Below are 16,345 nucleotides of genomic sequence, written 5' to 3'. Positions count from 1 at the left end.
CCCATTAAATAGGCCAGCTCTAGGCATAACTAAAAGTTAGGCGCCCATGCGAGCGCTTAAGCACACTTAAGAGCAGTGATTCTGTAAGAAAGCGCCTAACACGTAGCCACGCCCATGCGTAACATGCATAGTGCTTATTTTTTTGAAAGCCACCTAAATTTTTAGAGGTGCCTTGTTACAGAATCGCGCTTTCTTGATAGGTGCCTATGTTTCAATCAGTGCTGATTAAAAAGCTTAATTGAGCTTGTTATTCAATTTAGATAGGCGCCTATCTAGTTGGGCGCCTCCAAAATAGGTGCCTAACTAGGCCCTGGTTACAGAATTTGGGCCTAAGTGAAGAATATTTTCTCTGATGTGTTTTAAATTTACTACTTCATAGCTTCATTGCATGCCCCCTAGTCCTTGTACTTTTGGAAAGGGTAAAGTGATTCATATTTACCCGCTCCAGTCCATTCAGTATTTATAGACCTCTATAATCATCCAACCGTAGCCATCTCTTTTCCAAGCTAAAAAGCCCTAGCCTTTTTAGCCTTTCCTCATAGGGAAGTTGTCCTATCCCCTTTATCATTTTTGTCACTTTTTGTACCTTTTCTAATTCTGATACCTTTTGTGAGATGAGGTGACCAAAATTGTACATAATATTCAAGGTGTGGTCACACTATGGCATGATACAAAAGCATTATAATATTCTCAGTTTTGTTTTCCTTTCCTAATAATTCCTAACATTTTATTTGCCGTCTTGGTTGTCGCGGCACACTGAGCAGAGGATTTTAATGCATCATTAATGATGACACCTAGATCCTTTTCCTGGACAGTGACTTCTAATCTAGAACCTGGCATCACATAGCTCTAATTTGGGGTTTTCTTTCCTATATGCCATCTGCCATGCAGATGCCCAGTCTTATAAGGTCCTCTTTCAATAAACCTTCTTGTGATTTAACAACTTTGAATAACTTTGTGTCATCAGCAAATTTAATCTCACTCATTATTCCTGTTTCAATATCATTTGTAAATAGGTTAAAAAAATCAGCAGACCCAGCACAGAGTCCTGAGCAGTCCCACTATTTATCCTTCTCTGGTCAGGTAAAAAAAAACTACCTGCATTCTTGTTTTCACCTCGCTGCTAGTTATTTAAAAAAAAAAAAAAGATTTGATCTGTTTAGATAATTCATTTCCAAAATGATTGACTTATTTAATAGAGCTGATAGAGGTGGACAGCATCACATTTTAAAACTGGGAGATGAAAATATGACAGACACTCTGCATTGCAAAGCTATTCTTAATTCCTATGCTAATTTACAATGCATGATTTTTTTGATTTTCCTCTGACTGACTCTAGTAACTTATTATTATTAGTTATATACCATTTATAGCCTAAGTGGTTTACATTCAGGTACTTTATCATATTTCCATATCTATCCCGGTGGGCTCAAACTCTATCTAGTGTACCTGGGGCAATGAGGGGATTAAGTGACTTTCCCAGGGTCACAAGGAGCAGTGAGGGATTTGAACCCATAACCTCAAAGTGCTAAGGCTGTAGCTCTAACCACTGCCCAACACACTCCCACATTGAGATGCATTAACCAATTCATCTTTCCTGATTTAAGAGGGAAAACGTTAAAAATTATTTACAAGCAGCAAAGCTTTGGAGAATGCTCCCAACTCAGCTTAGGTCAACCTTACATTATAGACTGTTTAGAAAATCTCTCAAAACTTTTTTTTCAAAAGTTATATATTAACAGAATTAACATAGTAGCATAGTAGATGACAGTAGATAAAGACCCGAATGGTTCATCCAGTCTGCCCAACCTTAATCTTAGGTGGAGATACTGTTACACTCTCTAATTTTTAACTGTAATTCGTTAACTTTATCCATTCTCTTTACCCCCCCCCCTTTTTTTTACAAAGCCGTGTTAAATTTTTTTTTTTTTTTTTAAATCGCTGGCCGCAGTGGTATTAGCTCCAACGCTCATAGGAATTCTATGAGCGTTGGAGCTAATACCCCTGCGGCCAGCGATAAAAAAGCCTAACGCAGCTTTGTAAAAGGTGGGAGAGGGGTAAAATTATAATCCACATTGAACTGGAATAGGTATAAAACTAGGGTGGTCCAAAAAAAAAAAAAAAAAAAAAAGTAAGTTCATGGGACAAAACTTTTCTCTACTGATTTGCATTTTCCTAAGAAAACATCTTAACAGTTTGAAGCTAGAATGCATATTCCTTTTCAGATACAAAATGAGCAAGGTGAATATACAACTATTAGGATGGTCCAAAAAAATCAAGTTCATGGGACATGACCTCCACAAATCTATTTTTGTTCTATGTATGGCCACTGTTAATTGTGCCAAATTATAAGCCTTTTGGTGAATATTCAAAGATCACTCAACGATTTTTAATTTAATATATAAAATGCAAGTACAGAATTTATATTAATTTTGCATCTAAACCGTTGAAAATAGGCTTGTTGGTCTACTGATTTATTATTCATTGTTCAGTGATGACTGGTAACTAATGTCATTATTCCACGGTAAATACAAAATATTTGTTATGTGCAAAACTGAACATTCAGTCAGTATTCATTAGTGTGGCTTTGGAGCAAATAGGATAGGTCTGTGCTGAGCAACAAGGCGAAGGAGAAGCTGCTTCTGCTCCTCATTCTTTGTAAGACTTGAATTATACTGCTGCATTAAGGCAATTGCTCTTTCAGCAGAGTTGATGACTACTGTCACTGATGATGCCGACTGCTTCAAATACTGGTAGTTTGGATCATGTCTCCAGTTTGCAGGATTAGCAACCAGAAACTGTTGAGCCTTTTCTTGTCCATTTGTTGAAAGAACATGAAAAAGACACAAGTTCTCTGTGCCAATGAGACTGAATGACTCATGAGGGCAGTCAAATCGTTTCACCAAACTTGTGGATTGTGGAAGATGATGGTTTGGATTTTACTCCATTGCTTAGTCTGTCATCAAAAAAGGCCAGACCAACCAAAATTTCTGACAAGTACCACAGATATCTAGTGAATGTTGTTGAGGCAGCCTTGGCAACAGACTTATTTGGATATTTCTAGAGTTCTGAAAGCAGAAGCAAGTCGTTGTGTAGGGACGCCATTCTACCATTCTGAAACTGGCACACTGATTTCACCGCCCCTGTGAAAGAATTATGAGCCCCTGGGAAAGAATTATGAATTATCCCCATTCTCTTTCCCTTCTTGCCATGCATCCATTCTAAGTAAAGAATAGCATCTTGTCACAAGACCTGTCACATATTAACCTGACACAGGTTTACCCTTATATGGGCAGCAATCAGACTCTGCCTAGTGCAGGCCCTGAGCTTAAGACTAATTAAGATAGCTTAAGGAGTATGTATTATAACCTTTGGACTGTCATATGCTTATCTTATTTGAGCAGTCCTTATTAGGAAAGGACATCAGCTGACAGGCCTTGAGGATGTGCAAAGACTCAGACCCTGTCCACGTGTTAATCAGGCCCTTGTCTAAGTGCTGAGTTGGAGGATGATAACGAGGTAAAAGCATGTACCTATCTTTGTATCCACCAATGTAAAACCATGTATCTTTGTATCCACCAATCATGAGATGTGTAAATGAGGGAGTTACTATGATGTCATTAGCTTAGAAGCATAATAAATAGGGACACGGAGCTAGCCCTTGCTTGTGCCTCCTCCCGATTCTAAGACTGCGTGTGTGTGTTTCCTTTGTGGCATTCCTATAAGTGGCGATTAGACTTGGTGCACCTCATCCTCTGGGATCCCTTCGAGTAAGTATGGGCAATTCTCTGTCAGATTTACAGCGTGCTCATGTGACAGAATTGAAGAATATTCTGAGACATACAGCTAGAGAGGCCTCCGATTCACAGCTAAACTGTTTAGTACAAGAGACAGGAGAGCACTGCTCCCAGTATCCAGAAAAGGGATTATTAAAATTAGAAGATTGGCTTAGAGTCGGGAAAGTTTTGTATGCTGAGCCTCTGGCCTCGGTAACCATATGAGTATGGCCTCAGTGTGAGTGTACCTTGGAAATTGTAGGGACAGAGACGCATTCCAGGGTGACAACGGTTTCATTAACCGTTCCCCCACCTGACTATTCAAGTCAGAACACATATCCAAAAATCATACCTCCAGCACAGGTATCCCCAGCTCCTTTACAGGAAAAAAAAGGCAGAAACATTAGCGCAATATATCTCAGAGACAGGTTTAAGAAGTAATTTCACAGCCGGGTTCTCTGAATCCATGGCTGGAGTGCATACGTTCATACCAGATGTTATGCGCATGGTACTGACTACGGGTCAATATGTTATGTGGGATAGTGAAAATAATATGGAGGCTCATCGGAGAGCTTTACAGTCTGGAGGGCTTTATACCCCAGATCAGTTAGCCTCAGGAATACCAGTTTAAAGTTATGCAAGCATCAGAGAGCCGAACTTATAAACAGTTTAGGGCGTCCACCTGATACTTGTTGTAGGTGCAGGAATTAGTTTAATAGAACCGAGAAATATTAAAATACAGAGTGGATATAGAGACTGCTTCTGTGTGTGAGAAGAGACTGCTTCTGTGAGTGAGAAAAATAGGACTGTCTGCCAGTAAGAAGGTATGTTTTTCTTGTGAGATTTTTTTGTGTGTTACTGATAAGATGGGTCTAAGGAGAAATTAGGAAGGAGGAGTTGGTCAAAAGCTCTAGAAAGGGAATGGGGATAATTCATAATTCTTTCCCAGGGACGGTGAAATCATTGTGCCGATGTTAGAATGGCGTCCCTACATCGTTGAATGGCGTGTCTACAGGAAGAGGTTTCATGCCAGTAACAGATGTAGATGAGGCTAACAAAGAGAACCAGTTCTTTTTTTGGCAGTAAGAGAGAACAGCTACTGGAATATTGTAAATTGTCTTCACCATCCACCATGCATACGGAAAGGCCTTGTGTGCTCAAAATGAAGGCTTTATCTGCATCCATGCAGCCACCAAGAAAAATTAAACAGAGCTCAAGAAGCCCCAATAAGATTTTTGAGGGAAGGCCATCAAGCTCCAGCTCTTTCTCCCAGTGAGCCTTGGCATATCAGGAGTACGTCTACAAGGGAGTGCTCATGACTAGCCATCAAGTCCCAGCTCTGTTTCCCCGATTGTTGGATGTACAGAGCTCTCACAGGTGAGTGGCAATCAGCAACTGGTGTGCTAAGGGATCGAAGAAGCTTAGAGGGAATATTGGAACAAAAGTAGGCCAGCATCTCCATGGAAACCCCATAGAACCAGCATCCATCCCTGTGGGCCTGGAGGGGATCCCCGTGGGAGTCTCATGGACCTGGGGGGAACCCACAGGATTTCCACAATCCGCATTCCCGTGCAGACCTCTAGTAACAGCTTCAAGGAATAGCTATTTAGTATCTAACCAATATTGAACAAGAAACAATTTCTAACCATATTAACATATTGTTATGAATAGCCAGCCACATTATGAAGATATTGTAGGGCCATGAGCAACCTCTAAATTTATCCCCAAACTATTTCAAATTTTAGCCTCATCTTATCTACATGAGGTAGAACATACTCAGATTTGAGGAGGCATGTTCTGAAAAGGTTGAATTTTTTACCAATCTTATGGACCCATCCTAGTATACGCAGAATAGAAGAATAAATGTTATCCTGAACTATGTACTTCAAAACAGAGTCTCCAAATTTTACATGTCATTATTAAATATACAGTTCCAGTACCTTGAGAGCTTTCCAACAGCTGAATATGCCATTGACAGAAGCTTGGAGTCCTTGAATCAAACAATAAAAATCAAACAGTTAAGCTTAAGACACTATTATGCCAGCCTATAAACACTTTTTTTTTTTTAACCACTGCCCTCCATTGCTCATAAGTGCTATTTACTGGTTTAAGCACCAGACAGATATTTTTAGTTATTGCTAAGACAAGAACAAGCAAGTAAAATGTATCGATGAGATAGAACATTTTCTGAAAAATACACACAACACCTCAGATTGCATTTAGAATTTGTGTCCCACCCTGGATAGATCTGATTAATGTACATCATTAATATCATTCTACCAAACATGACAAAGAATGAACCAAAATCTAATGCCATTCCACATAAGGTAAGATTCTGAGAATAGTTATTCTCAGTAGTTTTTTTCATAGTATTATATTAAATTGTCACATTTAACAAATTATTGTATTTATATTAAAAGTAAGGAGGCGGACCAATGATTGAAACCATTATATTACATTTGTCAAATAGCCATAGGTTGTTATGAGACACAGCAGTATGGTCTGAGGTTTGCCTTCTTTCATTAACTATCTATCAGTACAATTGAATTGACGAATTAATAAGTTAATCTTTTTTATTCCACTTTTGTTATATATTTGATATTTGGAATTTTTGCTTTTGTGTTTTGTCAATCTCAGTAGTTCACAGTAACTACAAGGCCACAGCTTAAATGAGAGAGAAAGAAAGAAAAAGAGAGAGAGAGAGAAAGAGAACAACAGTAAAAACTTTCTAGCTGCTGCAGATTAGCCATATTTATCACATGGTCTTTTCAGACATTCTGCATCATTTCTTTTGAAGACCAGTAAGGATGCTATATTTCTATGATTCAGAAGGCAAAGTAACTCAGCCAGAATTTAACATGGGGTATCCCCTTTCAGGGATACCTGTGTGCCAGGAAATATGAAGGAAGTAGCTGGCTAGCTCTAGGAAATTTTCAGATACAGTAATCATCTATCTTTCTGCTATACATTTGTTGGTAAACCAGGTCAACAGATTCACCAAGATGCCAAAATGTTTCATCTTAGAAAGCATTTTGGATTTAGCTCATGCTTTTCTCAGTTGTAGTCCAAAGCAAATCTAAATTTGTACCTAAAACAATGGAGGGTTAAATGGCTTGAGCACAATCACAAGAAGCCACAGTGAGATTTCAACTGGGTTCCCCGATTCTCAGCTTGCTTCTCCAACCTAATGCTTCCCCAACTGCTGTTCCTAAGTCCTAGGTTTGCTAAACCCTACTGTTTCTAAATGCTCTGCTATTCTGGCAAAGCTTGGGAACCAGAAGCACAATAAGTTTCATCGTGAAAAGTCAGACACAGTTTTTCCATCTGATATGCTATTAGGAAGTCAGAGAATTATGCCATAACTTCATGTACAAGCTTCCCTCATTTCAGATGGTTATTAAACTACTTGTTCTAATTTTCACTCTATATTCTCTCAAATCTATTTTTAATCTTTATTCCTGAAAGTTTCAGTTATATATAACCAAATCTTGAAACTAAAACAGCAAAGCCCTTTCTGCAAAGCACAGTTACTTACCGTAACAGGTGTTATCCAGGGACAGCAGGCAGATATTCTCACTGATGGGCGACATCACCTCGGAGCCCTGGTACGGACCACTTTAAGAACTTGCAAAGTTCTCGGCTGCCCACATCACGCATGTGTGAGTGCCTTCCTGCCCGACGTAGTTGCGCGGTCCCTCAGTTAAGTTAAGCCAGCTAAGAAGCCAACCCGGGGAGGTGGGAGGGTTGTCAGAATATCTGCCTGCTGTCCCTAGATAACACCTGTTATGGTAAGTAACTGTGCTTTATCCCAGGACAAGCAGGCATATATTCTCACTGATGGATGACCTCCAAGCAAACAGAATGGCATGGTGGGAAAGTTGGCCATTAGGAAAATAAATTTTGTAATACAGATTGGCTGAAGTGCCCATCCCTACTGGAGAAAGACTCCAGACAGTAGTGAGAAGTGAAGGTATGAACTGAGGACCAGGTGGCAGCTTTGCAGATTTCCTCAATGGGAGTAGACCTGAGGAAAGTAACAGAAGCTGCCATAGCTCGAACTTTATGGGCTGTGACACGGCTTTCCAGTGCCAGTCCAGTCTGAGCATAGCAGAACGAGATGCAGGCGGCTAGCCAGTTGGAAATCATTCTCTTGGAAACAGGATGTCCCAACATATTTGGAACAAATGAAAAATCGGGGAGAGGTTCTGTGCGGCTTTCTGTGATCCAGGTAGTAAGCCAAAGCTCATTTACAGTCCAAAGTATGCAAAGCCCGTTCTCTAGGAAGAGAATGAGGCTTAGGAAAAATACTGGTAGAACAATGGACTGATTGAGGTGAAAGTCAGAGACAACTTTAGGGAGAAACTTTGGATGAGTACGGAGAACCACCTTATCATAATGAAAAACTGTAAAAGGTGGATCTGCAACCAGTGCATGTAACTCACTGACCCTCTTGGCAGAGATAAGAGCAATAAGGAAGACCACTTTCCAGGTAAAAAATTTGAGATGAGCTGTAGTCATTGGTTCAAACGGAGGCTTCATCAAACTGGAAAGCACCACATTAAGGTCCCAGACTACAGGTAGAGGCTTGAGAGGTGGTTTCACATTGAAAAGCCCCTTCATGAATCTGGATATTCGAGGATGAGCAGTAAGAGGTTTCCCCTGCACTGGTTCATGATAAGCATTAATAGCACTCAGATGGACTCTAATGGATGTAGATTTAAGACCAGAGTCAGACAAAAAAAGAAGGTAATCCAATACCAATTCCACTGCCAAGGAAGTGGGATCATGATGATGAAGTAAACACCAAGAAGAAAACCGAGTCCACTTCTGTTGGTAACATTGTTGTGTGGCCGGTTTCCTGGAAGCATCAATGATGTGACGAACAGGCTGAGAGAGGAGCGTTTGAGTAGAACTCAGCCCAAGAGAAACCAAGCTGTCAGGTGTAGAGACTGTAGGTTGGGATGTAGAAGGAATTGCTGATTCTGAGTAAGCAGAGTAGGAAACTCTGGAAGTAGTATGGGTTCCCTGGAACTAAGTTGCAGAAGAAGTGAGGAGCTGGTGTCGCTAGCACTGGAAGCAAAATTTACAATTGCTCTCGTAACTGGACTTTAAGCATAGCAGCAACTGTGTCCTCGAGAGACTGCACCGGCACCGCTTGCCTTTTTGCCGGTACCTTCAGTGCCGCTCTGCACTCTGGAGATGAGGAGACCGATGGTGAGGCACTCACCTCTATCAGAACCGAGCGTTTTTTAAGGACGCCTCGAGGTCGGCAGGACTTGGCTCACTGCAGTAGTGACCTGAGGACCTGTAAGGGTAGGGGAAGGCTTCTTAGCCGGCTTACTCACGGACTGCGACACCGATGGGTCGGTGTTGAATGATGTGAAGTCTACTTCAGCGTGGACTCCGACGCCAGGACCAATGCCGAATCACCTTCCATAGCTGACCCGAACAGCAACTGTTGTTGAATTTGGCGGTTTCTGAGGGTCCTCTTCTGAAGAGAAGAACAACGGGTGCAGGATTCAGCACTGTGGTCTGGCCCTAAACACTAGAGACACCAGCGATGCGGGTCCGTGAATGAAATAGGGCGAGCACACCGTTTGCACTTCTTAAAACCCGTAGACGGTCGGGACATGGAGGGAAAAATAGCCTCAGCGAAATCGAAGGTCAAGGCTTGAGGCTTGGAACAGGCCCCGCAGAGTAGAGATTGCTAAAGCGAAAAAGTTAAAAAAAAAATTTTTTTTTAACTTAAAATAAAAAAGAAAAGATTAAAAGAACAAATTATGAAGAAATAAGAATAAAATAAAGCTGTGTGAGCGGGAAGGCAGCAAAAAAAAAAAAAAAAAAATCAACGCACACGATTGAAAAGCAACTGACTAGCTCCGTGGAAACTATGTCGGGCGGGAAGGCACTTGCGCATGCGCAGTGCGGACAGCCGAGAACTTTCCAAGTTCTTAAAGTGGTCCGTACCGGGGCTCCATGGTGACATCACCCATCAGTGAGAATATATGCCTGCTTGTCCTGGGATAATATACCTTTTCCTTGATAAAAATGAAAGAAAAACATAAAAAGAACAAATCTAAACTTAATTAATAATTGAAGATCACAAGGCAAAAATCCCAAGGAAAAAAAAATTTGAAAAAGGGGAGAAAAACAGACACAGAAGATATGTACACAATAGAGTTAAATTTTTTTAAAAAAGATTGGCGACTACTCCTATACAGCCTTCTCGCTCTCAGAGAATGAACTGATCAAGACTAAAGATACAAAGGGCCTGTTTTACAAAGCCGCACAGCAACAGCCCCGAAGCCTTTTAAATCTCTATGGGATTCAAGGCCGTTAAAGCGCTGCAGCCGCTAGCGAAGCTTTGTAAAACAAGCCCAAAACATTTTGAAATCTTACTAAGGAAATTCTTTATTTAATCTATATTATAACCCATCTTATCACCTACTGGCAACAGAAGCAAGCAAAGAAATATGATGAATGTCAAATTTCTGAATGGAAAAGTCCAAATTTGTCATACCCATTTTCTCCTCTCTCTTTCTCAGACACTATGGGCCAGATTCAACAAATAGTGCTAAAAAATGGGTACAGGAAAAGATTGGTGCTAAGCAAGGTTTTATATAGGGCACGCGCTCTTTATAGAATCACACTTTAGCAGTGATCTTGTGCCTAGCTTTGAGCGCCAAACTTACACCTGCTGAAATCAGGTGTAAATGCTGGCGAACAAGTTAGCTGTGCCGAGGCAGTATTTATGTAACTTTTTAGAACACCGCTGACATGCCTCTAGCCATGCCTTCTGACTGATGCCAATTAACTGCAATAATTGTTAGCATCTAATTATTTTTAGTTAAGGACCCGTTACTTGCACGCATATCTAGGGTGCACGCCCAAATTTAGGCACCATGGCCCTGATTCTCCAAAAGTGCGTCCCGATTTTAGGCAGCTGTAGCCGTCCTACAGCTGTCTAATCAGCCAATCGGGATGCACGTTTTTTAAAAAAAAATGCTCCCCAGGCAGGCCTGAAGGCGCCTCCGGGAGCCTAGGGAGACCCGCAAGATGCCTAAGCTCGCCTACAGGCCTTAGGCGAACTTAGGCGGCCCTACGCGTCTCCCTAGTAGAGGAAGAGACGCTTAAAATGTAGGCCAGCAAAATGCTGGTCTACATTGTAAGTAGACGCGGCCGCTATACTGATCGCGGCAAGGGATCTCCCTGCTGCAATAAAGTATAGCGGCCGCGGCCGCCTGTCCCATCAACGACAGGAGGATGCCTAACTCTTCCTGTCGGAACCCCGAACCCCGGAACCCCCTCCCCCCCCAAACTCGTAATCGCCGACAGGAGGATGCCCAACTCCTCCTGTCGGAACCCCCTCCCCCCCAAACTCGTAATCGCCGACAGGAGGATGCCCAACTCCTCCTGTCGGAACCCCGAACCCCGGAACCCCCTCCCCCCCAAACTCGTAATCGCCGACAGGAGGATGCCCAACTCCTCCTGCTGGAAAGCCCAACGACCCCCCGCCCCAACTAATCTCCCTCCCCCAACTAACCTTTCAATGTTGGTCAGCTGGACGGGTCTTGCTGCCGTCCAGCCGACGGGTCTGCCTCGTGGAAATGAGACGGCACGCCCCTTCCCAGCCCATCCCCGCTAAATCTAAGGCCTGATTGGCCCAGGCTGTAGAAGCATGGACCAATCAGGCCTTAGGCATAGCGGGTCCGCCCATCCCCACTAATCCTAAGGCCTGATTGGCCAAGGTGCCTAGCCTGGGCCAATCAGGCCTTAGATTTAGCGGGGATGGGCCGGGAAGGGGCGTGCCGTCTCATTTCCACGAGGCAGACCCGTCGGCTGGACGGCAGCAAGACCCGTCCAGCTGACCAACATTGAAAGGTTAGTTGGGGGAGGGAGATTAGTTGGGGCGGGGGGGTCGTTGGGCTTTCCGGCAGGAGGAGTTGGGCATCCTCCTGTCGGCGATTACGAGTTTGGGGGGGGAGGGGGCTCGGGGTTCCGACAGGAGGAGTTAGGCATTCTCCTGTCGGTGATGGGACAGGCGGCCGCAACAACCGCGGCCACTATACATATTGGAGATCCCTTGCTGCCATAAGTATTGCGGCCGCGTCTAATTTTACCCGATTCTCTAAAGACGCCGGTTACAGAATCGGCGTTTAGTATAGGCTGATTCTGAATAGGACGCCTCTCCCGGGCGGCCTGCCTGGGGAGCATTTTTTTTTTTTTTTTAAACGTGCATCCCGGGGCGTGGCTTTGGAGCGGAACTAAATGGCTGGGTAGTGGAGTTGCTCTGTGAAGACAAGCTATTTGACAGAGATCATAGCCAGAAAAAATTCAAATTTCACTCTGAAAAGTGAGGTAGAGGTGGATAATGGCTTCGGGAAAGCAAAACAAAAATTTGGCGGCGGGGAGCAGCTCAGGAAGCGGGAAGCGATCGAAACTTGATACGGCTTCACCGATGTCAGTTCCGTTGCCGCCGGAGGATGTAGAAAATAAAGACATAATGAAGGAAATACAGGCGGTAAAGGAAATAGTATTGGAATGCGCTAAAAATATAAAAGAAGTGAAAGAAGAGGTGGTATGTTTATCAAATAAACTGCAAGCAATGGAATTGAAAGTGGATCAAATTGAGAAAAGAGTGGAAAAGTGTGAGGAGGAAAGTATAAAGCACATGGAACACAGTAAGGAAATTGAAGCACTGAAAAGGGAGCTGGAAGATTTGTCCAATAGGGAACGAAGGAGCAATTTAAGGGTGCTTGGGGTCCCGGAGGGAATTGAAAAGTCGGATCCGATTGGATTTTTGATTAATTTTTTGCCCAAGGTGCTCCCGATGCAAAACAAGTTTCCATTGGAAATAGAACGTGCACACAGGGTCCCAACGAGATTATCAAACAGCCAAAAAGGACCACGTCCACTGATCTTTAAGCTACTTAGATATCAACAGGTAGCTGAAATAATTAAATTAGCTAAAGATAATAAAAACTTAAAGTGTCAGGATTCAAAGATTTACATAGTGCCTGACTTTGCCAGAGCAACGGCACAAAAGAGAAAGCAGCTATTAGACCTGAGACCACAGCTGAGAAGTCTGGGAGCTAGATATGGGCTCATATACCCGGCAACTATGCGGGTCACTTATAAAAATAAAACTTTGAATTTTGATACTGCAGATAAACTTAAGGAGTTTTTGGAGCAGTGTGAATCACCAATGGCTACTTAATAGAGACTTGGATGGAAGTATTTGTGTTCTTGGTTGAAATGTTTATTTTTGTTTGGAAATTTCTATGTTAAAGGAAGAAAAAAGAAAAAAAAAAGAGTTAATAGGATTCTGAAGGCATGGCTGCAGTTGGATTTCAAATACATTCCACATTCTATCTTGTCATGAGGCAAATGGAATGTAGCCTGCAAGAGTATAAGAGATGAAATATTACAGACCTTTTAAAGGACAGAGGTTAATAAGATGGATTGTACTGACTTGCTGTTTGGACAGACAGACTGAGAAACGATAGAGGATTGTGCAAAACAGATTGAAGGAAATAAGTTCTAAATAGTATTGAGAAGATATAAACTACAAGCAAGAGGACATTAAATAGAATGGATCTGCAAGCAAGATGAGAGTTAGACTGTGACTTTGTAAGCCTTACAATTTTCATTTGCATAAAAGGGGAAGTCAGCTGTGATATATGGAATAAGACATTGTAATGGAAATTCTCTAAATGCAGCAGAGGATTTTTTGAAGATGGTTCTGGTAAATAGTTGGCCTGACCTTAAAATAAAAATGACAGGTCAAAAAAAAAAAAAAAAAAAAAAAAAGGAACAGGGTTTGTATATGTAGAATGTGAAGGATCTATGATTGGCACCACAAGTTTGAAATTGTGGTCATTGTAAATCTTTATGCAAAACAATTGAAAAGGAGATTTAAGGTGGATCAAAAGATGAGACTGAGAATGTATAAACAGTAGTGTGAGAGGATAGAATTTGATATGGATCTGCAAGCAAGAGGAGATTTGAAATGAGACTTTATGAGACATATAGCATCTTATTACAAGAAAAGGAAATTTGTTGTTATGTATGGACTATAGTTTTAAAATTGCAAATCTATTAATGCAACAAGAGTCATAATATTGTTGTTTGGGATAAAAATTGGTCTGAACTTAATATAAATAATGGTGGATATACGAGGAGATTAAAAAAAAAAAAATTAATTAGAAGTTTTGGTAAAAGCGAAGGATGTAGGAAAGTTTGGATGTTATAATATAAAGCATATGATATAAGAGAATGTTGTGAATGGAGTGGAAATTAAAAGGGTAGCAAATATGCTAGTGTGGAAATGGGTATGGAATGTTAGGAGGGTTATGTTAAAGGGATAAAAATTGTTGTTTTGGGGAATTTATTGACTTTTTGAATAGGAAAAGTTAGGAAAAAAGATTTCCATTATATATTTAATAATATTTAAAAGTGATATTTAACTTGAGGGAATGTGATGTAATCTGACATGAAAGATGGATGTGGTTTGGATGAATGTAATTTTAAAATTTGGTGTGATTATTTATGTATTTCAATAATATCTTAATGGAAATGAGTGAGTAGAGAAGGGAGGGTTCATGAGAGATGGGGGAAAGGAAAGGAAAAAAAAAAAAAAAGAGGTAATCCTTGATAAAGAAGTCTTGTGTGATAAAATGATATTCATTTTAATATGATAATGATCTGGCTAATGGTTTTAAAATTATAAATATAGCTTGTGGGGAGTTTATCTATTGCCTAGTCAAGGTGTGCGTTTCAAAGTTGGCAAGTAATTTAAGGGAGGGATGGGAGGGGGAGGGGATTAAGAATATGGGAAGGGGTATAGGGGAAGAATATTATTGATTATTGTTTTGATTTGATATAATGACTTTAAAAATTTTTTCAATAAATGTTAATGGTCTCAACCACCCGATAAAAAGGAAAAAAGTATTGCTATATTTAAAAAAACAAAATGCGGATGTCTATTTCATACAGGAGACTCACCTTAATGGAGATGAATCAAAAAAGCTAATTGGTAATTGGGTGAGAGATTGCTTTTTTGCACCGGCGGTGGGGAAAAAAGCTGGGGTAGCAATTTTAATAAATAAAAAATGTTCAGCAGGATTTAATATGGTGAAAGCAGATAAATTAGGAAGATGGGTGCATGTGAACATGAGTATGGGCAATAATACTGTGGCGCTATTTAATGTGTACATACCTAATTCGAATCAAATTGAATATTTTAAAACTCTACAACCAATAATTTTACCACTGGCTGCTAATAATTTGATAGTAGCAGGAGATTTTAATGCTGTTGTGGACCCTTTATTGGATAAAAAACCTAGTAAAATTTTAAAATCTTTAGGGTTGGATAATTTTATAAATTCTTGCAATTTAAAAGATATATGGAGAATTCTTCATTTTAATGATCGAGATTTTTCGTTTTATTCACATGTTCATAAATCTTTTTCTAGAATTGATTATATTCTTGTTTCTGATGGGCTAATACAAGATGTTACACAAGCCTCTATAGAACCAATAATTTTATCAGATCATGGAGGAGTGTGGATTTCTTTAAATTTTAATGACCCGGATAATGGTAGGCCTGTATGGAGATTTAATAATGCATTGCTTGCATATCCAAAATTTTGTGAAGAATTTCAATTAAAAATGGATGAATATTTTCTAAATAATATTACAGAGGAAATATCTACAGAAATAATATGGGATGCTTTTAAAGCAACGATGAGAGGGCAAATTATATCATTTTCAGCTTATTCTAAAAAACAATTAAATAAGCAATTTACGGAACTGGAACACGAAATAAAAGATTTAGAATTAAAATTGATTAATAAGTGGGAGAATTCTACGTTGCAAACTTTATTAAAAGCAAAATATAAATATAATGAGATTTCTTCTAATTTGGCTAAAAAAAATATTATGTGTCAGCAAGCTTTGTATTATGGTAGTTCAAATAAGGCGGGAAGATTATTGGCTAATTATCTTAAAGTGAAAAAAAGAAAGATGAAATTGAATGCAATAAAAGATGAAAAAGGTGAAACTCATTTTCAGATTGGTCCTATTTTAAAACAGTTTTTAAATTATTATAAAAACCTGTATTCTTCTGAGTCTTATTTAAATAAAGAAAAAGATGGTATAGTGTTTTTAAATAATATTGAAGGTCCGAAGATTCCTGATCATATAAAAAGAAGTTTGGAAAATCCAATATCTTTACAAGAATTACAAACAGCATTGAAATCTCTTAGAGTAGGGACCGCTCCAGGTGGTGATGGTTTTACGGTAGAGTTTTATAAAACATTTCAAAATACTCTTTTACCTCATTTATTAAATTTATATCAGAATCAACTAAAGAAAGGTTGTATATCAGGCACTATGGCAGAATCATTAACTATTGTTTTGCCGAAGCCAAATAAAGATCCCATGTTGGTTTCAAATTACAGGCCTATTTCATTGATAAATGTAGATGGTAAATTATTAGCCAAACTTTTGGCTACACGTTTGGCAAAAGCTCTTCCTCACATAGTTGGTATGCATCAAACAGGGTTTGT

The 16,345-nt window shown here is 40.1% G+C and overlaps 1 protein-coding gene across 2 annotated transcripts in view; it reads right to left on the bottom strand.

Annotated features, from left to right (window-relative positions):
* The window catches only part of ECPAS (Ecm29 proteasome adaptor and scaffold), a 336,957-nt gene that overhangs the window by 245,702 nt on the left and 74,910 nt on the right, over positions 1–16,345 (bottom strand). For both annotated transcript variants that reach the window (XM_033926317.1, XM_033926309.1), the window contains exon 12: positions 5,717–5,766. In XM_033926317.1, the coding sequence (XP_033782208.1) occupies positions 5,717–5,766 (50 nt within the window). The remainder of the gene's footprint in view (positions 1–5,716; positions 5,767–16,345) is intronic.

The sequence above is a fragment of the Geotrypetes seraphini genome, chromosome 1, assembly GCF_902459505.1.
Source record: "Geotrypetes seraphini chromosome 1, aGeoSer1.1, whole genome shotgun sequence".
Lineage (NCBI taxonomy): Eukaryota > Metazoa > Chordata > Amphibia > Gymnophiona > Dermophiidae > Geotrypetes > Geotrypetes seraphini.
The sequence above is the reverse complement of the archived record's forward strand: the minus strand, read 5'-3'. Positions and strand labels throughout refer to the sequence as shown.